Source organism: Plectropomus leopardus, chromosome 14, assembly GCF_026936395.1.
Source record: "Plectropomus leopardus strain MGB_pleo_1.0 chromosome 14, ASM2693639v1, whole genome shotgun sequence".
NCBI lineage: Eukaryota > Metazoa > Chordata > Actinopteri > Perciformes > Serranidae > Plectropomus > Plectropomus leopardus.
The window spans coordinates 19142718-19169605 of NC_142189.1; the positions used below are offsets into that span (position 1 = coordinate 19142718).

Below are 26888 nucleotides of genomic sequence, written 5' to 3' on the forward strand. Positions count from 1 at the left end.
TAATGTGCGTTTTGTACTCATGTACTTTGGTGAAGTGCAATGACCACTCCCCTCTGCTCTGGTGTCGATAGTCAGATTTATGTACCAAAGCTGTCTCGAAAAGGCGGAGCTATCCCTTGTGTGGCCTCGCGTGACAACGGCTCCGAACGGTGTGCCCGGAGTCTCAAAACAAGCGTCCCCCAGCAGCCTGCCTATGACCCGCCCCCGCGAACCAGAAACAGCAGATAGTCTGACGGATAGCGCAGGAGAAAGCCAGGCTGGAGCTGCCCTGGGAAGTCAGGAGTCTGCCGGAGTCAACGCAGAACAACGCCATTTCAACACTAGCTAAGAGAACAGCCAACTGAAGCTACAGGTACGCTGTATTTAGCTGGTATCGTGTTTATTTCTTGTTAAAAAGCCGCTCATCCCCCTCTTAGCGCGGCTAAGCTCTTTACCCGGGCCTGGGAACGGCCCTCAGGACCCCAGCGGCAGAATGAGGCAGCAGACCGGGTCAGAGATTTCAGGAGAGGGGGAGGCTGGGTCACCACCAAGACGAGGCCCGTGGGGGCATATGTCCACGCCTCCATATGTGCTGTGAAAGAAATTAACTCGGGTATTCCTGTTAAAATTTAGTTGGTCAGTTGTATCGCTGAAGACTTCCTGTGTAATAATTGGATTGGTCGGCTAACGTTAGTGCCTGGCTCACGTTGGTTGGCTAGCTTTTATGTTAGCTAGCTCATTCATAGAGCTGAGGCGAACTTGTGAGACGACAAGCCTTTTTCTGTATGGATATTGTGGCAGCTACTTGTAGCCACGTACAGGACACTATTGGACATCCACTTTTAACATAAACGCATGCTCATTGCCAGTCATGTCGGTGAAGTGTCGCCGACATGTGTGCCTCCTGTGTCGGTTTCGAGCTTCATTTGACTAACATCTAAACGTGTGAGTTGGGAGCTAGCTGGGCTAACTTAGCAAGGAAGATTAACGTCATATTTATATCAGTTCTGCTTTTTTCCCTTAGATTACAGGCTGTATCTACTAACAGCCTTTTTCGTAGTGTGAGAACAGCTGCCATTACGTATCAGTTCAGTTGTGTGCGCAAGGCCGATGATTAGACATGACTGAGCATGCTGGGACATTTGGTACTCAACCACAGTGAGCTGCCCTTGTTGAATCTTAGGAGACTTACTGGACATTAAAGACAAATTAAAGTGTTGTAACTTATTTTTGGTACTTAAAATGTTTAACACTTGAGTTTGCAGCCGTAGTACAACTGCAATAAGGTGGTGACTAAAGATATGACTCTGTAAAACTGTCACACTATCTCCTGAAGATTTACAGTATCTTAGGTCACACCCTAGATTTATTGTTTTAGCAAAGTTGTAATATGGAGATATATATATATATATATATATATATATATATATATATATATATATATATATATATAGATACAAAATAATACAGAGAATATGTACAATGCATTAAAAGACTAAAAAGAGTTTGCAAAATGTCTTCTTCAGACTGAAGTCAACAATAAGTGTGAAACATGGAACTATACATCTATAACGAAGCTAAAACAATCAATATGTAGCTTTTGATATGTCTTGAATGCAACCTAGTGTAAATATACCAGAAGACTAGTATTGTAGGCTTCGTATTGTCTGTCCAAGATAGTTTAAGACATTCTAAGTGAAAAGGGAGGTCACATTAAATACCTGCAACTTTAGCTTGTTGAAGTTGTTTTATTCTGAAATATTTGTATTTTTTATGATAATATTTCCTGTATGTTCATAATACCCTTGCTAAAATAACAAAGTTTACGGTGGCCCAAGACTTTTGTTTAGTACTGTATATGTAGATTTTGTTTTTTTAACCAACTTAAATACTTTGAACCAAAGTCAAAATCATTCAAAAATCCGCTGCCCCATCTCTCAGAAACGTTGGCTTTTAGAGTCCTGACTCTCTTCTTTCTTGTGGCATGGTGTCAATTCTGTGTTGTTGGCATCTTTGTCAGTTTCCTTACAGTCTATCTGTAGATAAGCTCTTATCTAGGGTGTTGTGTTTGTGCTTCATTCAATAAGATCCATTGTTGTAGCCTGACCAGGAAGAGCAGACAGTTTCAAAGGACCAATACCTAGCTGTTAATGTTTTGCATTATAATTAGTTGCCCTACTGTGTACTTTGCTACTTTCTTTTTAGTTTATTGTCAGAAGACTGATAATGGTGAATTACCGGCGTGACATTTTTTACAGCTTAACTATTCAGACAGAACCGTCTTCCTTTAGTCCTACCTATCACTCTTAATAGGAGAATTGGGTGTTCTGTTTTATTTATGTGCTGAATCAGTCTAATTTATTCGTACCAAGAGCAGGTTTAGTGACATTTATGCTTCTCGAACTTATCCAGTCAATTTTAAGCAAATTACATTTTGTATCATCAAAACATTTTTTAGCATTTTACAGAGCACTACCACAATTATCATATTTAGTGCATTTTCTGTTGTAGATGACAGTATGGACTGATACAACAGTGAAATGGTTCTCTGAAATCTTTTCATCTTTGCTACGCTTTTATGGAGTTGTTGCCATCTTACAGATGTTAAGTGTAAAGTGCTGTATGACCTGGTTTTCTAGTGCTGTCTGTGCTGCTTTTTGGGCCCGATGGTTATTAGGAGTTCCCTCTCTGTCCGCGCCTGCCAAATCAGGAGGCCTGTCCAGCCAAGTGGTTAGATTCCGGGGAGCCAACAGCCCGAGAGGGCTTTGTCCTCCTGGCTCATTTTGATGCTGGGACAAGGCTCATGCTGCACAAGGAAATACATGCACCTTCCACTATGCTCTGAGGCCTGGGGCTGAACGAAAGCAAGCAAGCGAGCAGGCTTCAAACTTTTACACCACTCACTCCACCCACACTTAATATGCCAGGAAGTGATGTTGCTTTAAGAGTTATTTCACAGTTTCGTTTGGTCAGGGGAGTTTCCTGGAACATACAATGAATGTGTTATAACAAAGAATTTCCTGATGTGGTAGCCACTGAAAGGTAGCAGTTAAAACTATTTTGCCCCCGGTGTGTATATAGTACATAATGTACTATGGTGTAGTTTGTTTCATTTTTATAAAACTTTGGCCCACTTGGTTCATTTCCAGGTTTTATACGGTCTTAATCTCCAGGCAACAGAAAGGCTTATTTGGTACTGGCATGCTGCTTATCAGCATTAATGTGTAGCTTCTGTACTGTCATTGTAATATGACACATCTGCTAATGAGGTCACAAGTATGAAAACTATACAATACACGAGAAAATAAAATAAACCTCAAGTAAAGTCTATTCTTATAAAGGTATATGTTTCGGTTCTGTGCTGAGTCTCCACAGTTCTTTCTAAGCCAACTACTATTTCTATTTTTTTTTTCTTTTGAGTTTGCCCCCAGCTGTAGCCTATAGAGTGTGTGGAAAGGAGGAATGCATGCTCTCTGACACATAAGCAAAACACCTCAGGAAGTGAACTCTATAGAAATTAAATGTTCAAGGCAAACATTCCTACAACCTAGTAAAATGAGATGCATTCATCAGAGTCAACGCTCCGCAAAAAAATGTTATGTAATATGTCTTGTACTCTATGCTCTCAGAGGAAAAGGTTGGTGCTTAAAGGGCTAAACATTCCTTCAAAATAAGGTTCGTCAAATATTAAACAACAGGCCTGGCACATTTGTGTTTGTGTTGTGGAGGGTGCAATGAGGTTTTTAAGGTGGGAATGAAACAGGGTCAACATTACACTACAAGGCTAAGCCTGCCAGTCCTCAGGAAGCCCTGCAGTGGAAAGTTATTCTTAAATGTATTATCATGGGTAATCTCCTTAATCCAAATTACTAAAGAGGTCTGCTCTACGATGCTGACTCCTACGCTGTGTTACTGCCACAGATCCTGGGTATTGGATGGGATTGTGCAGCACTTCAGGTCACCCCCACCCCCCCACCCCCCGTCAGTGTCATTCTACATTGTTGACAACACAATGCTGCTGTCGTCACTAAAGTCTAAAACTTGTCCCCGGTTTTCAAAACAGTGCTCTTATTTTTTGTAGTAAGCGTTTAAGTGTGCAAAGGCATGGCTGTTAGTTTGCAAGAGATGCTCTACAGATGCAATTTCATTTGGAAAGTGCTCTTTTTATTTTATCAGAATTGTGAGCACTATTATTGAGTTTGCCTTTTACAAAATTGCAGCACCACCTCAGTAGTTTTCACATCAAACTTGCCATCTGGGGTACTTAAGCAGGAAAAAATATGTGCTGCAAGAAAAATGTTTAATCAAAAAAAGATGGGAGCATACAAGAGGAAAATCAAGAGAACCTGCAAACTCCTCGCTTGAAATCTTTGTCATTGCAACTTGGCTGAGTAGCTGCACGGATGGATGCATAGATATTGAGTACACCTCATCTTCATAGCCGTCATGCAGCCATTTTTCTAGAGTCATTTGTGTCAAGAAATGAGAACAGTGCTTACATTCGGTTTGTGGCTTCTAGTGAGCAATAAAATGCAATGTGTCTCAGATTTCTACTGTTTTGCCTGCATTGATTCCACCCCAGTTCATTCTTACTGCTTAGCCTTGAGGAGACAACACATAGTTCCTAAGAATATCTTCCGCAGATGCTAAACTGATGAAGTCTCAGGACTTCACCATTTACTCTGTAAACTTCACCTGCGATGGAAGAAGAACCTCGTCTCCCTTGGCTCGAAGCAGGCCGGAGGTCAAACTGCAGCTGCAGCAGACCTCAGCGGGTGACACTTGCATGTGGGTGTATTTTTGCCTCTTGCAAATCCATCCTGATATGAGTTAAGAATACCACCATGTCGTCTTTGTGGGGGCTAGAAGAAGGGCAGTGACTAAATGAGACATCCTCTTTTAATACTAGTTGCCTCCCTGACGTTCTTGACCTATTTTGTCCCCCTTTAAGCCAGTGTGAGACATGTTTTCTATCTGGCTCTTACCAAGCAGTCTTTCAAGTACATGCATGTCTATGAACCTATATAAAGGTGGGGATCTTAAGCTGTGTAGCTGGGGGAGTGTTATCTAATTGGATCATATCACTAAGAGGACAGGGTGTCAGTGAGAGTCCTCTCACTCGCACCCTCTCAGCACTACTGATGTACCAACACTTCCACCTCCCATATCTCGCACATGCACCAGTTCACACATAGCAGGCTAGCTCTTATGGCTGACAGCAGTTGTTGACCTCCAAATTAATATTAATATACACCAGCGCTGGAATCACAGATTCATGTACAGCAAATCTCTGAGCTGTCATGTCCTTGTTAGGGCTGTATCAGACTCAGAATTATGCCAGTCGAATCAGATTTGTCTGTTCAATACAAATATTCCACAATTTGCTTTGTTTTCCTTACAAAGTTTAAATGGGCTCCATGGGAGGTTCGGTGTGACAGCAGCATTAGGGTAATATGGTAAACAAGCCAATGGCACTAATGACAGGTCGTATGAGCAACATTTTTTGCCAACATTAGATATCAAACAAAAGCCAGAGACTGTATCATTAAGTTGCTGTGAGCTGTAAATTCACCACTTCTAAGCAGAAGGTCTCTCCTTCTCCGTGCTGCTGCTGCATGCATGTACAACTCCCATTATCAGAGAGTAGTGTGAAAGTTAAGAGTACTCACTCTGCATCAAAATCTGGGGGCCAAAACATCCCCAAAATTACACCACAAAGACACAAAGACACGACTTGAAGCAAGCAATCAATCAACTTTAGACAGCCCTAGTCCCCCTGGTTCACTGGATTTGAGCAGCCTTTACCAGTTGTCTTTGTTGGTAGAAAGATTTTACCTATCATGCGTTCAGTATGTGAAAAAGACTGTCAGTGCCAAGTGTCCTAAATTAAATTTTTTTTCCTCTGTCTTTCTCCTTCTCTTCAGCATGGCGGTGGATATCTACGACTCTCAGTACCTGCTCATCCTGGCCCCTTCCCTGGTCATCGCACTCATGTTCCTCTTCTTCTGGCTCTTCATGAAGGAAACCTCTTATGACGAGGTGCTGGCCAGGCAGAAACGTGACCTCAAACTACCACCATCCAAGCCAGACACCCGTAAGAAAAACGAAAAGAAGAAAAGCAAGAAGAAGGAGAGTGCCAGCGGAGGAGGCGGTGGAGGTGGCGGAGGTGGAGGAGAGTCGGAAGAGGATCTTCGGGATTTTGATGTGGCTGATGGTGCCAACAGTTCCACTCTGGAAGTAGAGGAGGAACTTGCACCAGTGTCTACACCAGACCCTGCTCCACCTACGCCTATTCCTTATGTGCCCGTTTCAGTGTCGCTTGAGGCTCCTGCAGGTCTGAGGGAGAGGAAGAAGAAGGAGAAAAAGGCTGCCAAGGCCGCCGCTGCAGCCGCTGCAGCTGCTGCTGCTGCAGCTGCAGCCGCAGCTCCCTCTGAAGAACCAGAAGTGAATGGCTCAAAGCCGGTCAGCCGCAAGACTGAATCACCTCCAGCTGCAGGCAAACAGTCCAGCCCTCCCCCTCCCCAGCTTGAGGTTCAGGTCCAGCTTCAAGCAGCTCAGGCTTCTGTTCAGGCTCAGACACCTCCGCAGACCTCTGGGAAAAAGAAAGAGAAGAAGAAACAAAAAGCAGAGCCTGGTGAGTAGCCAGGAGTACATTGAGTGCCCCACTGATCACATTTTTCAGTAGGCCAACCCCAGAAGCTAACATCGCCCTGGTTCCCTTGTCAAAAAGCCCATGGGATTTTTCCACTGGATTTTGTATCATTGCAGAAAATAACCTCTGTGATAAACAAACATTCATGATATGTTACACATTTTATTCAGCACGATAATCTTCACAAATCAATGTCACTTTCCGATATTTTAAAGCCTAAATGCAATTACCAGAAGTAAAAAGCTATTGTTAGGCTATAATGAACTACACTACGATTGCGTTGCTACCGCTACGAGGCTGTAAAGATGTGTTGGGCACAGCTCGATGTGATGTAGTTGGCAACCGTCAACTACAACTACTTGACTCTCATGAACAAAAGATGAAAGTCTCTTCAGCTTGTGTTAAACAAACGCCTTATTTGAGACTTCTAACCAAAAACCCACTCATAAAAACCCTTTGACTTTGAGAAGAGGGAACTGTAGGTGCTGAAATGCTAATTCATTTCTGGGTTTTAGGGCGCATAACTGGGGTTCTGTATTTACAAAGAGTACAAAGAGCATGAGTTGCTTAGTTGCTAATTGAAAAGATGGAAATTGCTCACTCTTCATTCAATAAATTCCTCCTTAGTTACAGTGGATGACCAGCAGGCAGAGGTTAAGGCTGAGCCGGCTCCAGCTCCAGCCAAGAAGGAAGCTCCCATTGTGGCTGAAACCAAAGTTCTGGACGGTGCAACCCCAAGTGCTCCCAGTGGCAAGAAGAAGAACTCTGCCAAGAAGCAGAAGACCGAGCCTGGTAATCAAAAATATCAAGACATGCATTTAACCAAATCCTGAACTTGTCACTTTGTAATCAACCAACTCTCTCAAATCCAGTAGATGAAGCTCATGTTCTGGCTGACTCAGCAGCTTCTGCCAACCACCAGGCAGGCCATAACGATGATGCACCATCTAAAGGGAGCGGCAAGAAACAGAAGAATGAGACTGACAAAGGTAACAGAGGGAAAAACAAGTCTTATCGAGTATTTGGTTCGTCATGCTATTCCATGTCTACTCTCCAACCATAAAATAAAGTGCTAAATTGCATTTCTTATCTTATGTGTTTTAACAGAGAACACAGAGGTGAAGCTAAAGGAGCTGTTGTCTGGTCTGTCCAGCCTGGCTCTGTCAGAGGCCGAGGCGGTCAGCGTGATGGCGCTCCTCCGGGAGAAGAGCCCTAATGCCTTGGATGCCTGGCAAAAAGTGAGAGATTAATAAGGGATACATTTGAGTTAGCTATTGTGGAATCTGACAACTTCACACCATTTGCAGTTGGCAGGAGACATGGTATTTGTAGTTGGACTTGCTTTGCTCGCTTTTTTAACGTTACATGTCTCGCCACCAGTCTGCAGCGAGGCCTGACCCGGCTGCACAGGAAAGAGAGAGACTTCTCACGACTCTGCAGGAGGAGGCTTCCATTGCCAAGGACAAAGTGAAACAGCTCAGCCAGGTCTGATTCCCCACGCTCTACTTAATAAAACACACAATAAATGTTTTATTCACAACTTATTCCTCCATTGTTTGAGAAAGAGCTTCATACGCTTTTGTACTTCTGTGCTTTAGGAGCTTCAGGTTGAGAAGCAAAAGACAGGTCGGGTGGAGGCCATGATGAGAGAGCAGCGTGCAGCCATGGAGAAGGAACTGGGTAGCATGCAGGGCAAAGCACAAGGCAGCTACCAGGAGCTCCAGACCATGCAGATAAAGGTGATCTGGAATTTTAAAAATGCAAAGGAACCCAGACCTTTTGGCATTCTTCTCAAGGCGGCACGGAGACTGAATCGTTTTGTTTATGTGTAGTTCCAGCAGGTGAGGGAGCAGCTGGAGAGCCAGATCACTCGACTGCAGCAGGAGAACGGCATCCTGAGGGACGCAGTCAGCTCTGCCACCAACCAGATGGAGAGCAAGTAAGTGTTACATTACAGTAGATTAGACCCCACTGATCACGCTGTGTAGAGCTTCATGCACGTTCTCATCTGCTCAGATGTAGTAAAACAATCAGTGATCCAATTCATATCAGAATTTCAGCTCATGTTGTTATAGCTCAGACTTCCTATTTCAACATTATTCTCCTTTTCTGCATTTGTTGCTCATATTAAGAGATCCATCTGTATGCACAGTTACACAGTGTGAAATGCCCCGTTCAGCCTATTTGTAGTTAATTGCAACAACATCGCACCATTTTCACATCCCTCATTTGTGTTTGTGTGCTGCCTGATAGGAATTCGGCCGAGCTGAACAAGCTGCGTTCTGAGTACGCCAGTCTGATGAAAGAGCTGGCAGATAACAACAGCAAGCTGCAGCAGGAGGAGCACCAGAGGAAGTCACTGGAGGTCAGCTACAAGCAGAACGTGTCCCAGCTGGAGGTACGCTAATCCAGATGCACAGTGTGTTTATTTAGCCCGTGCTTCAGTTTCCCCAGCCGAGAAAAAAAATGAACTGAGCTGTACAAAAACCTGGGCCGTGCTGCACAGCTTCGAATCTGGTCAGTGGGTGTGGTAACATTAGCAAGGAAGTGGGAGAAGGTTGTAGTGGAAGCCCTGGGGAGGGGTGTGGGAAATTGAACCTGAGTTGGGAGGATTGTGTTGGCTTTGGGGGCTGGAATGTTTGAGGCTTTGTGCTGTGTAAGAACAACACCTTCCTGCGAGACACCCAGATCAGCCTTTCCTGTCTTTTCATTTACCGCAGTCATAGGTGGATTTTTAAGGGGCTGGCTTGACACAGAGGAGTTTCAGGAAAAGCTGAGAGCCATGCCAAGAGAGATTTTGATGACAGTAAACACACACACACACACAGACTAGGAAGAAATCAATTTAAAAAATCTACGGGACGATTTTTAATTTGGACTATCCATTAATGTATTTTGGCAGATACAGAGCTGTGTTTGAATTCTTAAGGAAAAAGAGACTGGAGAATCACAGTCTGCTGGTGTTAATGCAAATTAATCTTAGTCACTGACCCTATAGTAATGATATTGACAGTTAGAATTAAGACCACAGTTCCCGCAGGTCCTAAAGTCTTAAAATGCAATGAATTCATTAATCAAAAAATAAGGCCTTAATTGTTATTGAACTGACTTAAATTAATTTTTTTAAAGTCAAAAATACTCATGGGAAGTGAGATTTTACGAATAGTTTTTTTTCTGAAGTTACTTAGTGAACTTTCAAACGATTTGGTAACATTTTTTTTTCTTTAACTAATTTAATAAATTGCTCTTCTTAATTGTCATGATGGGTATCAAAGCAGTGGAAACTCACATGCAGAGTGAAAAACACAAACTCACCTAGAGAATTCATGGATGTATCAATTGGCCAGAAACTCCAGCTATTTCCTACTTCTGTGTGTAAACCAAATACATACATTTATGATAATGTAATATGTTTATTGTCTTCAATGTGTTTCACTCAAAAAATGTGTTGCTTTTTTTTCTTCCAACATTTAAAATAGATAATCTAAAGTATTCACTGGACAAAAAAGTCACATTTTATGTTACAAAAACATTTGGGCCAAATAAAATTGTCCCTCTTGTAATTTTGGATATTAGAAAATTGGTCTTAAGCTTAAATCCAAGTGGCATTTAAGAAAGTCTTAAATCTGCCTTGCCTTAATCTATAGAAATCCTGGTTAAGACAATTGATGTTCGTTTACCAAGTGGGAAGTGGCGGTACAGCCCTTGTTTGCTGTTATAATGTGTGGGAGAAAAAGGTTCAACAAATCTCATCTCTCTCCATCCCCAGGCCCAACTGCAGGACGCTAAGCGACGTTGGGAAGAACTGCAGAATTTCCTTCACAATGTCAATGCTGAGAGAGAGAAACTTCAGGCCTCAAAGCAAGGTGACAAAATATAGTGTCACGCTAAACATTTCATCCTTTCAGCTTGTTGCTTCTACTTCATTAAAGTATATCGTCAGGTTACATTCAGCAGCTGATTGTCTGTGTTTATGTCGGGGTGCAGAGCTTCACAGCCAGCTGTTGGCAGTGGAGACAGAGATGAACAACAAGAACAAGGAGATCCAGACCCTGCACAGCAGCCTGACTGAATCCATGGTTTCCAAGGAGCGGCTGGAGCAGAGAGTGATGGAGCTGATGGAGATGTCCCAGCACAGTATGCCTGATGACTCACTGCAAGTCCGGGTTCAGGTAAGCCGCCACAACATCATACGCAAAATCCTCAAAACTGAAGGAGTCTATCTCATTGTACATCTTCGCTTGAGCCACTGCTTACACTGAAGCGGCTGTTTACCAGCTCTGTCTTGTAAATAAATGCTTCAGGTAATGTTTTCGCCTGTGAGACGCAGCTGAGATGCTGGCCTGCGGGACACCGGTGCAAACAGATGCATAGATTGAAACGAGAGCAAATCTGTTGAGTGAGGCACATGAGTGAAAAACGCTTCTGATTCGCTCGCAGTCAAGACATGGGATTAATTCCAGCGATGGCTGTGAAGGAATTTTTGCAGCTCGTGTGTTCCAAACATTTTCAATAACTTCTGAGCGTTGTGAAGCCCAAAAGTCCAAATTTTTTTTGAAAAAAGTGAGATGTAATCATTTGCAAAATGCACATCTTTTTATCTAACAAAATATTTTTGCTTCAATCCATGTTGATGTTAAGCCTTTTTAAAAAAAACAGCATTTGTACTGTGGTTTAAAAACTCTTTACTTGCCCCACACAAAGGGAGGTATGCCCCTGTAGTATGTGGGGTATACCAGCAGCAGTCTAACAGCACCATAAATTGCATTTATTCATCAAATAGTTGATTTCATAAAAAGAAAAGAATATTTCACTGAAATGACTTCTTTTGTTTAAGTATGTTTATTCAACTATGTATTTTTATTTTGAGTTTCTAAATTGTAAATAAAAAAACTAAAAAAAAGTTCACTTTGTAAAAGTACTAAACTGAAGATGACTATATGACTGTTGCTAATAAGTAAAACAAAAATAAAAAAATAAAAAAGACAGGAGAGGCTAACTCATTTAGTCCAATAACCCCATGATTCAAACTAAAGACTTTGTTCGAAGATGTCCTTCGTTTTTATGGGGATGATGTTATAAAATGTGACGACAGCTTCATATAAAAACCTCAGTAGAGGCTTTGAACGTTAAAAGATAACACTGAGCACAGCGCCGTTACATTGATTGATTCTTGAAATGCATTTTAGTACTCAGAAGTGTCAATTCAATATTGAGATGCAGAGTGAATATCTGTGAAGCAGAGCAACACACACTTCTTGTATACACTAATGCAGTGTGTATTTAACAGGACCTTATGAATGAAAACAAAGGCCTTCAGGTCCAGAGCGAGACCCTGCAAGTCCAGAATGAGACCCTGCAGGCCCAGATCTCTTCACAGGTATGCAGGTCAACCTCATTGATCCATTTTTAGCAAGAAAAGATGCCCACCTACATAACTGTATGCATGTAGGCTAATAAGATGTATGTTCTTCTCATTTAGGTTACCCATGCCTCTCACATTGAGGAGCTACAGAAGCTGTGAGAAACAATTCTGGCTTTTTCAGACATAGTAACTGCATTTCAAGCCATACTGTTGAGCTGTTTCTCATGCGCTCTCCCCTCTCTTCTTCTGTTCAGACTAGCTGATAAAGAGTTGCAGAGGAAGAGTCTGGAGGATTCTCTAAATGCTGAGCGGAGCAGTGGAGCCAGTAGAGAAACTAACATGCAGGTATAGTCACATCATCTACAGCTTCTTATACAAACATCGCATTGGCTCATTAGTCTGCTGGAATTTGGTAAACGTATTAGAGGCCTCTCGTCGTGTTCAGAGGGAATATGGATTGAAGGCCATGTACTGCCAGAAAAAGGGCATGTTGATTCACATCTGCAGATATTTTGGGTTAAAATGCAAAACGGATATAATTTATTTCACAGTTACGTAAACCTAAGACAGAATTATGAGTGGTATGTCAGCGCTCAGGCTATTGCAGTCTGTCAGATCCTGTATCGTCTTGGCATAATAAGTCTCTCTTTTCCTGTCTGTTCTTCCTCTGCAGGCCTTGCACAATGAGAACATGTCACTCAAGGCAGAGCTTCAGAATCTGCAGGCACAGATTTCTGATCAGGTTAGATAATACCTCGACAGTTTTTCCAAGTTTTGAAGGCCCTTATGCGCTTATGTGTTCTTCTGTTTGACACACCCTCTCTGTTTGACTCTCCCCTCTGCAGACTGCCTCCCAACTGGCTTTGGACCAGTTCCAGAAGAGGTGTGTGTGTGTGTGTGCGTGTGTGTGCAAACCGGAACATATTTTGAATACGTCAGCCGGTTAGGCCTGTTACTCATTAAACTAATTAGCCGCAACAAATAACTGAATGATCTTGTGAATCATTGTTTTCTACCCAGCGTCCGGGAGAAGGAGGACAACATGAAAACTGTAGAGGACCTGCTGGAGAAAGGGCTGATTGAGGTGGCCAATAAGGAGGAAGAGCTCAAGGTGTTTGTTTTGTCTTTTGCTGCCTCACTCTAATCTGACTGGCATCAGCATGCTCTAAGTGACTCTGCATTTCACTGTCTGCCTTGTAATCACAATCTCTAATGGGAAAAAAAATCTTTAAGTCATTTCTCTCCCTGTTGCAGGTTGTAAAAGAAGAAAACGAGGCACTAAAACAGGAAACAGAGGCGCTTCAGAGAAAGATGGCAGAACAGGTGAGTTGTCTAAACTCATGACTCAAAAGACCTGCTGTTTTTTTCTTCTGTTTTTTTGTATTCAGGCCTTTTAAATTGTCTTTTCCTGCTTATCACAGGCAACATCAGAGTCTATAGTGGAAGAACTCCAGAGCAAGTAAGATCAATCAAGTTGTCTCATGATCACCCAATCCCACCTACAACAATATGAATACACACTGACTAAAGGCCCAGACACACCAACACGATATCAGAGAGCTAGTGGTGACAACTGTTGTGTCGCCTTTGTTTTATTAAAAAAGTTGCACTAAACACATTGCAAAGGTTACAGCCAACGGCCAAGTAACACATTCATTCTGCACCTACGTAAGAGGACATAACTTCATAGCAGCAGATGGCAGTAGTCTGTATTCATCAATTAAAAAAGGGAAACTGGGAGACCAACAGGATGGATTTAAGATGCTCGATATTCAGCACATTGACAATACATCCCTGTGTAGACAACAAATGATAATTACCGTACATTAACATGCAGTAATGCAAACTATTCCAAACTGTTTCTGCTAAAAGTAAATCTTACCTAATATTAAAAAGTTTGTTTAGATCTCACACCCTCTTAACTTTAGCTGTTTGTTTGCTTTACTTTTGTTTCTCGTGTCATCCACTGAGCTGAACTGCCAATTGAAAGCCCCTTTTACACAGAAATTGCGCTATATGACCGCTACGAAGTTCCTTCTTTATGCTGCTTTTACATTTTTTACTCAGACCCAAACAGCAACAGCATCATGCAGTTCTAGTGTGTGATTTTAGACAGCATACCAGCACCCGAGAAGCAAGAGATGTAACAGGTGTGATATGTAATACAACAGTGTCGGCCTCTAGTGTGACATAACTTGCAAGACAGCAGTGCTTTTTTAACAACAGCCATGGCATAACATGGTAATAGTAATCATTTACCGTCCCTGTTATATGGCGGTTGATTTCGTCCTCTGCCCAGAGAAGAAGAAGCTCCCTGACCTCATTGTTTTCCCAGTTTGCAGGCATCTTTGGCCATTTTCTCTTCTTTGAATTGGCATCTAAAGGGTTGCAGACATAACAAAACATCACATTGTTGTGACCATCTCTGAAGAGACAACTCTGTCCCCCCGTTCCGCAATTATTCCTTTTATGAAAACAGCGACAGGAAATAACTGCCTTGAACAGGCAATGCAAAGGGGCTAGAGAGATTTCATCCCCCAACAAGCTCCAACTCCAAATCAGTTGAATCAACCAAAAAAAAAGCTGGAAAGGACCGACTACTGCCAACCGTGCAGGACATGCCGCAAAAAGCAAGGCGGCAAGTGTTCACCAATGGCCCTACATTGACCAATGGTAGACTTCGTGTGTCAGGGCTCTAACACTAACTTAAGTTTCAATAGTCAGTAAGTGGCGGCAGCTTTGTCAGCTAGATGAGATAAAGATCAGGTCATAATTACACATTATGAAACCAAAGGCTCCTAGTTACTCTACTGTGAGCATATCAGAACTAATTCCCCCGGCAATAGAAGCCACTCCCTCTACACACACATTATCGTAATTCCCTGCTGGCACAAGAGACTGTGTATGCTGAATATCCTTTTGTAACAGATATTATTATATATTTAAATATCAGCAGACTTTGTGGGTCAACAGACAGTTTTGTATGATGAATGATTGTTTGCCTTTGCTTTATAGGATCCAAGAGAAGGATGTGAAGTTAAAATCAATGGAGGAGAGTCTACAGTCAGCACAACAAAACAGCTCTACCAGAGAGAAGGAAGTTGAGGTGTGGGCCTTTCTGTGTCAATGAAGTACTGTGTGTGCACATTTCAAATGCTTGTCCTCATATTGTTAATGTTTTAAATGTCCTACTTTGAGCTCTTGTCTGAAGCAGTTTTTGTCTTGCAGGCTCTGGAGCAGCAGTTGGCTGCCCTGCAGGCAGAGATGGAGCAGCTGAGACAGAAGGAGACGCCAGAAGAGCTGATCAGCTCTGGTGCCCAGCTACAAGAACTCCAGGCTCAGTGAGTAAAGTCCACACACACATTTCAACACGTAATCTTCAAGGGTTGCCATCACAAAGTCAGGCTAATGATGAGCACATCTGACCCACAGACTAGCAGCAAAGAACCATGAGATCCAGATGCTGCAGGCTGAGCTGGAGGGACGGACAAGGGAGCTGAGTGAGAAGGTGGAGCAGATGCATCAACAGGTGGGGAGCAACCTCAAAGATATGCCCACTAAGTGCAAGTGTGACACACTTCATGGTGTGAATCAGGAAGATTTTACTTACTAGAAAAGATTTACCAAATAAGCATAGTAGAACTGTTAACGTTGGAAGAAATGTGCAATGTGTAGAGATATGTGCTTGAGCACAAACAAGAAAGTTAAATGTTTAAATTGTTCAGAGGTTTTGATCTGCCAGTCCTAGTTTTAATTTAATGTTTTTCCCTCCTCAAACAGCAATCCCACACAGCAGTGCCAAGCCCAGAGCTTCTTACAGCGTGAGTAATGTTGCAATATAATATACATATTTTTCTCCTGTTTTCATTTCAAGGAACACTTAAGTGCATAATGATTCGTAATGAGTGGTTATGTTGTTGTCTGTCAGGTTGTCAGAGAAGGAGAAACAGGTCTCAGATCTGCAGGCTGAGCTGGCTGAGCTGAGGGACTCCCTGGAGCTTCACAGGAAGAAGAACAACGTAGGTTTCCTGCTGCTACGACCTGAACTGTGTGCCTCTGCTCTGGTCTAGCCCTGCGAGACATCATGCCTCCCCCCCTTGTGTGGTACCCCGAAAACACTCCCTTCACACTGGAGTTGCACACTGCATACATCCATACTTCCTGTTGTCCACTGCCACTCAGTCCCACTTGTTTTGCTTTGCATTCTTTTTTAAACCACATAGAAAGCTTTCTCTAGCTAAGGTTGTTTTCTCAACATGATTGCACACATCGGTACAGATGTCTATTTTGATTTGGATTGCTTAAACTCAGCATTGCATAACAGGGCTTCCAGCCTACTCTTGTTATGTTCGCCATTGGCCATGACTGTTTCGGCAAGCTTGTCTGTGCTTGTGGGTGATTCAAGAGCTTTAGAAACTCGCCTACCTTTTATTTTCAAAAGAGCCATTTTTGAATTGAAATGCATATTTATGTGGATTTTTTTTTCCTGCGTATATATCTCCAGACATCATTACCTTATTTGAATAGAAAGCACTCACAGAACATTGTTGCCATTTATATCTTGCGTCCTGTGCATGTTGTTTTTACCCACACGAGGTGCAAGACTGGCACTCGGGGCTATTTGTTCATACTTATTCATAGCGGTTGGAGCATGGGTGGAAAGCAGGGTGGTAGAAATTTTAAAATGAGAAATGCGTTCGGATTGTTCTGTTACTCTTCCAGTCTTTATTTGAGGGTCACTGACTGCATTTTTCCCGAGGCTGAACTGAAAGTAGTATCTCTCTGGAACTGACCAAAACAGGAGCTCCGGGAGAAAAACTGGAGTGCAATGGAAGCTCTCTCAGCCACCGAGTCCATGCTGCAAGGGAAACTCAGCAAAGCCGTCAAGGTTCGACACCCCACCTCAGTCTGCTTCACTCTAGTTCCAATCTGATGCATCCTCCCCGAAATTCTGTTTTTTGCCATAATTGACCCAGTGAGATTTCTTTTTTCGCCATCATCCATAACAAAGCTGCATACTCATTTACCTCCCTCTCACCCCTCCCCGCTGTTTCAAGTTCTCAATTGGCTTTGTGTTGAGCTGTCGAGCTTCGCTACTCCCCTTGGGAATCTCAGACTTTATTAACTTAACAAACATTGGTTTCTTCAGCGGATATATTTTTTGCTTTAAGAAATGTATAGATTTCTTCATGCCCAGAGCTCAGGCTGATGCTTGGAAATGAGTGTGCAGTGACCTAGAAATTGTTTCACTAGATGTCATTAGAATGAGATTCATGGAAATAATTTTCGCCGCTTCCTGTCTTTCTGTCATGTCACTCATTTCTAGCATGTTTTTTCCCTCATTCTGCTTTGTGACATCCGTAATGTCGATACCACAAGTTAATCAGTCAATGAAAATATGTTTAATTGACTACAATTTCAATGCAGTTTATTCTTGGTAAAGGAACAGTGTGTAAGATTTAGGGGGATTTTATGGCATCTAGTGGTGAGAATTACAGCTGAAACCTTTCCCGATTAGAATTCCTCAAGTGTACACAGTTTTTACTGGGAGCCGATTATCAGCAGAGGTCTCCTCCTCTCACTTAAGGTGATTAAGAATGGTTAAAACGCTTGATAAAGCATTACTCATCAGTTTTAAGTCAGTGCACTAGCCCGGCTCCTGCTAATTTGTTCTAACCTTTTTTCCGGGATAACTTTAGATCCAGATTTCAGTTTTTACTGGGAGTCTCTTTTACTTTAAAACAAAGGTAGCCAGTGACTTAAACTGGTAAAAATATTGAATAAAGTGGTTGCAGTTCACACAAAACATACCAATGTGTGCTCAGCATTCATTGATAACATAATAATCCAGACATTCAGGAGGATTTTACCATCAGCCAAATTATCCGCAGAGGTCTCTTCCTCTCCAAAACCTATTAACCAAATAATCTAAACTGGTTAAAAACACTGAATAAAACAGTTTCACATTAAAAAAAAAATCATTGCTTCTTAGATGCTCCTTATTGCTGAAGGGCCGCTTACTATGATGGCCGACATGAAAACACAAATGGCCCTATCTGGAGTCAGTGTTTGGTTTGTCTGTATTATATTATCATATTCCATTTTTGCCAATATGTCCCCCTGACTTCTACACACCGGACCTTTTTAAAAAAAAAAAAAAAAAAAGTGTGATCATTCAGAACCTCTAATGAATATGCAACAGTGACCATGTATGTCTCGATCCTCCGTACTCAAGACTGAAAGATCTTTGTGCAACTAAATGTAAAGCAACCTTATCAGTATATTTCTTGTAGCTTCAGATCCCTTCACATAGTTGCAGAGCGGGCTACCAGATAGCCGGTCTATTAACAGTTCTAGTGATGTGCGTATATTTTTGCCCTCCTCCCCTACATTAGGGAAGGGTACATGCTGAACCATCAGCACACCAGCTGCTCTTCTGCCATCTGAGTACAGTAGAAAGCACCTTCTCAGAGCTGAGCCAGGGAGTTCCTTGGCAGCTGTTGTGTACTGTCAGTGCACGCTGGTCGTATTCAGCTCCATACACTCGTCTCAGAGCTGCCTTGTGACACGGTGCGTTAATGTGAATAGTGGTTAGACTGCCAGCTGGCTAGTGCTTGGCATACGTTCTCCCTCCAGGCCTCAGAGTGACAGTGCATGATGCTAGCCTTTTGTGGGAGAACTGATAGCTACCTTTTTTTATTTATTGAAGAGTTTCAAGGTACTTTGTGCAATTTCATGAAAGCAGATTGATGTGTTTGTGGTTGCAGGAAAAAATGAAGCATGTGATGTGCTCTGAATCTGAGGGTGTTGACACTTGGTGTAGGTGTGGCCTTCTGAAAGATGCTGATGTTTTCTCGGGGTAATTGGAAGTAGGAGTGAGACAGCATTTATCTTAATGCTCGAGAATTCTAATTTAAGGTTATGTTAAGTGAATCAATCCTGTGACGTTGATTGGAGTGGCTTGATGGATGACTTGATGATTGGTTTAAAACTGTATCATGGAGAGTAGAATGAGGATGAAACTGGACCACTGGACCTTGTCTTCGCAGTGATTGAACTATTTGAACAGTCAGCGCTCAATCTCCTCTCCTCTTTTTTCCCTTTTGCCCCCCTCCTGTCACCTGATAGGAGAACCAGACAGCACTGGCAGCATGTCAGGCCGAGTGTCGAGATGTTCTGCACAGACTTCTGCCCCATGTGCCTCTGCCCAGTGAGCAGGTATGGGTAATTTTGAATTTTGCTTCCATCCAAATTGTGTGTGAATGCTCGTTGAGGCTGCATGATACTTGTAAAAAAATGATATTGCGACATATATTACTATATTAAAAATGCAGGAATTTTCAAAAGATGTTTTCAGAAGCTGTTTGTAAAAAAATGAATCAATCTAGTTGCTGCGTTCACTCGGCTCAGCTCTGCCTGACAGAACTTTTTGAGTACACTTAAATGGATGGCGGCTCATACACAATAGAATATTTTCATGTAGAAATGTATTGTTATTTATTGTGTAAACTTATTGCCTGTTGTTGAGGATCTTTTCAATAATTGAGAAATTGTAATTGGATATTTCTAAATATATTCCAACTCAATGCCGGATGTGGATGCCTCAGTGAAACGAATCAATCATCCCTTATGTTTTGTGCTATCGTGCCACTACTCAGGCTTTTGAAAAGTGCAGACCAAATTTTACTTTTCATTTGTTGTACCCAAATGATATGAAGCAATGTGGCGACGTGACTTCTCTTTTTAATCTCCTTGTTACAAACGCCGCAAGACTTCATCACATAAACTTGAAACCGGTCTTAAAGGGGATGACTTGGCCAGTTACATTAGTCATGAAAATTAAGAACTGTGTAGGTTTTCCTTTGGTATCAAGCAGAAAAGGAATTGCAACATGACTTGTTTGAGTTAATTTGCCTTGCTTGACATTGCACATCCTGTGGTTCAACTATTGCACATGTTCATGCTGAAATGATATATTGTGCAGCCCTAATGCCTGTTCTAACTTTGTTGTGTTTCCACTCTGTCGTGATGTTTCACTTTACTCTTCCATCTCCTCTTTCCACAAGAACTATCAGGAGTGGCTCCACAGATTTGAGGGGGCAGCCGCTGAAAGCTCAGCTGCACTATCGACCCCTGTATCAGGGGACTCTACGGTAAATAAAAATGGAAGTGTAAATTTGGACATCTTTCCTTGTAAACTGAAGATGTCTTTAGCAACAAATGCCTCTCTCTCTCTGTTGCTAGGGACTGGCTGAGAAGCTGCAAGAAGCTGAAGAAGCCCAAAAAATTCTCCAGAAAGACTGTGAGACATACAAGAAAGTGTTGGCTGAGACGGTGAGTTGAGTTTTATTAACACTTAATGCTTCTGTAGTGTTATCTCATGCAAACTGAGGTGTCATACTGGCTGTGTCCACAGGAGGGCATCCTGCAGCGCCTTCAGAGCAGCGTCGAGCAGGAGGAGTCACGCTGGAGGGTGAAGCTGGAGCTATCGCAGGGAGAGCTCAGAGAGGTGTGTGTTCAGGTTCAGCAGGAAACAACTCCCAGATTGAATACCAAAACACTGAGCTGATATATTATTGCACCGCATGCTTGTTCCATTGCATCATTCTTCTGTCTCTGCCTTCAGATGTGCCTGAAAGTCACAGCGCTGGAGCAAGAGATTGAGAGACTAACTGATGGAGGAGAGTTGGAAAATGTCAGTCAACTTGAACACACAACTTAAACTAACAACTCTTGTGTTACTTCTAAGACTACATGCCATTTTAACTTGTGCGCCCTGGTCATAAGTATGTCTGAACCTCTGTTGTTCTCCGTAGCTGAGAAGAGAAAAGCAGCACTTGGAGTCTGAGCTGGAGAGGGCAGAGCGGGAGAGTGCCACCTACGTAACGGAGGTCAGAGAGGTGAGCGGAAACCTTCACCCTTGTGTTCCTCAGGCATGTCATTGCATTCATCCTCCTGCAGCTAAAGAGTGATCTCCGTTGTGTGTAACTGTCATGGTCATGGTGTGCTTTTCCGTTTTGTTGTTTTTTTTGTGACATCCTGTTTTTTTGGGGCATCTGAAATCCTCACAACACAGACATCAAAATATAGTTAAACTGAAACCACACACACTACACCCTACACACTACACTACTTACCAGACTAACTTAATAGACTGCTTTCTGTGTTTTACAGTCACGGCAGGATCCTGAGCTTTCTTAATTACTACACAGAGGATTATCTTTATGTAGATGTCTTCTGTCCCGATCAGCTCATATTACTGTGTAGACTGTCTGCTAGTAGCACTGTCCCGGACCGACTTTCACATAGTACGCTTGCTTGCTTGATGTTAGAAAAAGTTGAACTATTGTGTTAGTCCAACTAAAACTGGACTTTTTAAAATACGAGTAAACATGTTAGTTGGATTGAAGTCGTACTAAATCCGATTTCTGAAAGTGGGACTAACACACTTAAATAATACGGTTGAGGGTTGATTTACTCCGTCATGTATACACCTCAACAGGACCTGAATTGGCTTAGGCGTTATGCGCTTCATAGTTCCCGCACAGGGCTTTGACAGGAAGCATAATTTAACAGCATAATTCCTTGAAGAAAGCCGGAGGGAAAAAAAGAAGAGAAGTCAACAAAACGAGACAAATGTACCAAGGAAAGCGTGGAGTACGAATGAAATGTACAGTGCCGAAAAGTTATCTCTGTTGACACCATTCGACATGCAACCCATTTTCCACCTGCTAACTTGTTAGGTATGTGACGTATTAGGTCAACTGGGAGACGTTATCTCTTGCATATCCCCATCCGCCTCTGCAGAGTCAGACATACTTCCAACAATAAATCAATTCTTGCCCGGTGTTTGTATACTGAGACGAGGACAGTAGTTCAGTTAAATGGCCAAGTGGAGCTATAACCATAGCTCCACTTTCTTGTGCATGTAAACATACTGATTGACTCCCTTTAAACAACATAATCTCAAACTTAATTTCAGCTCAAAGATCTGTTGACTGAGTTGCAGACCAGACTTGATGGCTCATATACTGAGGCTATCAGACAGAATGAGGAGCTGAATTTGGTAAGCGGTGCTCACCCTGTAGCTAGAGCTCCTTTTAAAACCATAGACTGTATAAAAGATGTGGACGTAGTCTCCGAGTCTGAAAAGTCAAGCCAGTGCCAAAATACACTAAACCTGCATTCTTTCAACTGGCCAGCAGGTGGAGACTCCACTGGCGGCAAAAAGAAGTCAGATTGTAAACGTAGAAGTCAATGAGAAATTGTCCCTATTTTTCACTTGACTTACTACCTCAGTAAACATTTTCCTAATGAGTTTGTGGTCTCAATTGCTAGTTTCAAGTCTTCAATACAACATGATGTTCATTTTGTATATGATGGTCCCATTTGGAGTAGCAACATGACTGACATGTTTCTAACAACAACCTGTCAGTCAGGAAAGAGGCACCATCTCATCCAAGTATAGTCACTTCTGGCTCCAAAAATGATGGTGACAGCCAAAAATGCCAAACAGGAGGCTTCAAAGCGGTAGTCCACAAACCAATGGTTTACGTCACGGTGGCTACCTCCACTTCTTTTGTTCAGTCTATGTTTAAAACCTATCCCTCACTGCACTCAGCAGTGGCTCTACACTAACTGCCACAGGGTGGGGTTCTCCATCTTCTGCAACTGTGGGTCATCATCCATAACCTCAGTGAGCATGTTCACTCAAACCTTAACTTCAAGAATATTTTCTGTGATTTTTGAATCCAGGAAATGTGACTTTGTAAAGTAGCAAAAGTCAGGTTGAGAATGATGACTCACCTTCACTCTTGATGATACTCACAAAACTAACTCTCTACGCTGGCACTCCACTTCCTCTCACTTTGCCTTGTCAGGCGTCTAACAAATTACTTTCTTGTCAGCTCGCCTTCTTTTTGCAGAGTCCAAAAATATGCTCAATTTTCTCCATTTTCAGCTCTAATTTTACTCCACACTTTGAACTGTCTTCTTGCAAACCTTGTCTGTCTGTCTGTTAGTCTTGTGGTCTTAGTCTCCCTATAATGTCACTGGAAGCTTACCTGTGGTCTTTGTGACGTGTTAGCAGACAGCAGATTTTTGACAATATGTTTGCTGCGTTCAGACTGACAATAGCACTATTAAAAATGTCGCCTCCTGATAAATTACAATTGGTACATTTGATTGATACACTTGGCCGCAGCACATTGCGGCATTTTCCAGCAGCAATGTATTAGCCTATCAGATACGTTAAGTGCTGTTCCTGTTAGGTTACTTTGTTAGGTGAATGATGTACTTAAACTGTTTATCTTGCCATCAAAATTACTGCAGTCATCCTAACTTAACAGAATTGTAAAATCCGGTTGTAAAGTCCTGTATACCATCGTGCAGGTTTATAGTGTCTAATAAAACTTAAAACATCAACGTATTACTCAAACTGGACCCTGGATCGTGAATCCTCCTCTCACAAGTACCTGTTGCAACATAACCACACCAGTGCAGCCCTTTGCACTCTTTTATTCAGTGCTATTTTTGGTTTGAATATGGCCCAAGTAGGACAAGCAAAAACTGTTACATCTGTGCAAATATTGAGCACTTGAATGTAGGCACTGTTGGCAGGAGGCTCCAAATAAATGCTCTTTGTGCACATGCAATGCTAAATTAGAAATGGGATTCACAGGTGTGACAGGGAAGCTTTATAGTGCCGTAGATCATGTGCTGAGTGTCTGTTTTGATTCCAGCTGAAAACCCAGCTCACTGAGACGCTGTCCAAGCTGGAGACAGAAGAGAATGAGAGGCAAAAGGTGGCTGGGGACCTGTATACGGTAAGAATACTCGGTTGTATTTCATTACACTACTGATTTGGATTAAACTTCAGGCCATGTTGTAACAACTGGAACTTTCTGGTCCGTCATCCAGGCCCAGCAGTCTCTCGATCTGATCCAGGGGGAGCTCTCAAAAGTGACGGACAACGCCGATGACCTGATAGAAAACAGCAGTCTGTCGTCACAGAGAGTAAGAGTTGGGTGTGGTGTGGGTGTTGTAACAGCTTGTAGGAAATGTCATGCATGTGTGGTTTTTAGGTAGTTGCAATGAGCTCTAAACCTGCTGTTCTGTCCCTGACAGGAAGAGATTGACAGAAAGGAGAAAATGACTGCAGGGCTGAACCAAACAGTCAGAGAACTGCAGCAGCTGCTACAAGGTGTCAGCCGGCAACTCACCAAGGGACAGGACGGGGTAAGGCTGGTCTCTGTGTTCTTCTTCCAGCTCAATAAAACATTACAGTAAGGGATGTCCAATCCAATCTCAAAGATGCCTGATGAAGGCATTTTCTTCATGATTGATTGCTTTACAAGTGTTTTTACTTGCAAAGCTTTTATGTACAGCAAAGCATGATGCAACATCAACAAGTGCAGCCGTGGTCACCTCTCCAACTCTTCGCTGAGCTCCGTGTGTGCAAGAGCAGAGCCTGTGTCCCTGTCTGTTTATTGATGTTATTTACATAAGTTATGAGCACTAGTTTCATTCCAGCTCAATATGAGAGTCTGCTGCATTTTGCTGTCATTGATGGCGCATGGTGTTTCACCACCCTGGTCTAAGAAGAGACAGACAGTGGTGCAGAGCTAACAACAACCACACTCACCACACCACTGCAAGTGCAACAAAAGTTCTGCTGGCAAAAATATTTTAAAAAATAAGAAAAACTTATGAATGTAATTGCAGCAGAAGATGTACGAACAGCAAAAGTAAACACTGAACAAAACACAGTTCATTAAAGTAGCGCAGGCAAAAGCTCCACAGAAGTAACAAACACTGGAGAATACTCTCTGAAAAGGACAGAAAAACTTCATTTGAGACAGCGACAAGGCCAAAAAGATTAAAGAGGTTTGTTATTTTATATAAGAATTTGTAAAAAAAAAAAAAAAAAGAAGAAAAGAAAAGAAATTAAGGAACCCTAAGGATGTAGTTTTGATTTTAATGACTTAAATGTACTTGAAGTCTGCACTGTTCAGTTGTAATAAAGGTTAATGGAATTAGCAGATTGGGACTTGGATACTCACATACTCAACATTAAATTATTTGGATCAGGATTGGGGGCAAAAAACTGGATGGGAACATCCCTAATAACAGTATCATAGTCTATCTGCTTGAATCTGTGTATTTAAATGTGGAGTCTTAAGATTTTACTGTTTGTGCCTTTCCCCCAGGAGGCAGACAAGGACCTGCCCAAGGTATAGTGAGAGGAGGACAGACACCCACGCAGCCACTCCGACTGCACTACAGAGACCACCTTTGACCTTCGGTCTCATCACTACCACCGTCACACCATACTGTCACACCCAGCCACTCCCTTTTCCCCATCCTCCGTCACCTCACCTGTGTACTGTAGGCAGTCTCCAACTGACTCTGGCCAAGCTGCTGGCAAACCACTCCCAGTCTCAAATTTGGCCAAAGGAGCAGGCCAAGGTTACTGTTGATTCCAGACACTCCAGACACTGTACCAAAACACACTACTCCACTCCCACCACATTCCTCTTTTTCAGCAGCATCGCCAGTTAATTTTTATTCTAAACATAAAGATGACATCCAGCATAATTTAAACTGCGTGGCAACCATTCCTCTGTTTCAAACACCTGTATTTTTCAATGAAATCCTTTTGAATACTACAGTAGTTTTTGTTGTTATTTGTCAAGAGAGGGCAGTGATACAAATTTCCAACTTGATGAAACAAACTATGGGTTTTCAGTCTTTTTTTTTCTTAACTTAAAGATATGTATTGTTTAATTGTACCAGTTAGGACCTGCTGCAATACACTATGTTGTTGATCTGTTCACCTCCTGACCAGAAAACTATCATTAACTGCGCATCATCGTGCATTCATGAATTCATAGCTCCATGCATACCTTCGGCTTAGTATTGGGTGACAGAAGGGAGATCAAAAGAGGTCTCGGCATATCAGAAGCGTCACTACGTGACTGTAACTATGGAGATGCATGGACATATTGTAGTCAAGTCTGTACTGCAGCTCCAGAGAGAAGGGAGTCTGTGACCCTGGCTGTTGAAAGAGCAGGTCAGGTCAACAGTGTAGAGGTTTTTAATCCTACTGCAACTACTCTAGGAATAAGCGTCCCATATCATCTGTAATCAGCACTCGCTATATTGTTGCTAAGTTCATTAACACTGAAGATTTTGTTCTTTTTGTAACAGGCGATGTTAATAAAAGGGATGCTTGATAAATCTGTCCGGCGTCCTGTGTTGTATCTTTTTCTTCTACTGCACTTCTTTCTCCCAACCACTGAGGGGCAGCATGCAACCTCAGTTTAACATTTCAAACTGATTCCACGCACAGCCTTGAAAAACCTGAATGTGCGCAGGAAAATTACAAAGCTTCTTCTCATGAAGCTTTTGCTGGAAGGTATAACTCTGCTTACCATCATCTGACCCGTTCATGATAAACATGTTTGTCATGTAGTGGTTCCTTTCAATTAATGGGTTTGTGTAACAGTGGAGGAGGTGACGCACTGTGCTGTCTAAATTATGGAATGTTTTGGGTGTGACCAGTTTCCTGTGATGGTAACATGATGTATAATCGCTCAGAAGAGGACACTATTGTCTCAGCTCCTGCCTGAGGTTACACAAAATATTTCCCACCAGCAAGAACATGTGAAAGGAAGTGAGAATTCAGCTGGTTGCTGAAATAATCAAAAGCTTACTAAGGTCTGACTTGGCTGTCATGTTGGGGAAAAAAACACTGTTGTGGTCACTTGTTGATGCTGTGAGTGGCTGAGTGTGAAAGTGTAACGTAAACTTAGATGTGCTGAGTTTTCTTTTTCATGTTTTTAAAGTGTATCTTAATGACTGCCAGCTTTCTGTTTTTATTGAAAGGATAAA

At 42.3% G+C, this 26888-nt stretch overlaps 1 protein-coding gene across 4 annotated transcripts; it reads left to right on the forward strand.

Annotated features, from left to right (window-relative positions):
- Positions 1-192: 192 nt before the first annotated feature.
- On the forward strand, positions 193-26238 carry ktn1 (kinectin 1). Of its 4 annotated transcripts, none has more exons than XM_042500126.2 (36): positions 193-352; positions 5904-6613; positions 7259-7423; positions 7504-7620; positions 7739-7869; positions 8012-8116; positions 8230-8370; positions 8464-8570; positions 8885-9029; positions 10401-10497; positions 10619-10803; positions 11922-12011; positions 12114-12151; positions 12251-12341; positions 12670-12738; positions 12842-12879; positions 13017-13107; positions 13251-13319; positions 13418-13455; positions 15012-15102; positions 15225-15337; positions 15429-15525; positions 15777-15817; positions 15925-16015; positions 16798-16884; positions 19125-19214; positions 20063-20149; positions 20241-20330; positions 20413-20505; positions 20623-20691; positions 20813-20896; positions 21979-22062; positions 23738-23821; positions 23916-24011; positions 24123-24233; positions 25205-26238. In XM_042500126.2, the coding sequence occupies exons 2-36, from the start codon at positions 5905-5907 to the stop codon at positions 25232-25234; spliced, it is 3864 nt and encodes a 1287-aa protein (XP_042356060.2). In that variant the 5' UTR covers positions 193-352; position 5904; the 3' UTR covers positions 25235-26238. The 4 variants fall into 4 exon arrangements, with proteins under 4 accessions (XP_042356060.2, XP_042356061.2, XP_042356062.2 ...); XM_042500127.2 differs by having other exon boundaries at positions 7507-7620; XM_042500128.2 differs by lacking the exon at positions 21979-22062.
- Positions 26239-26888: the final 650 nt, after the last annotated feature.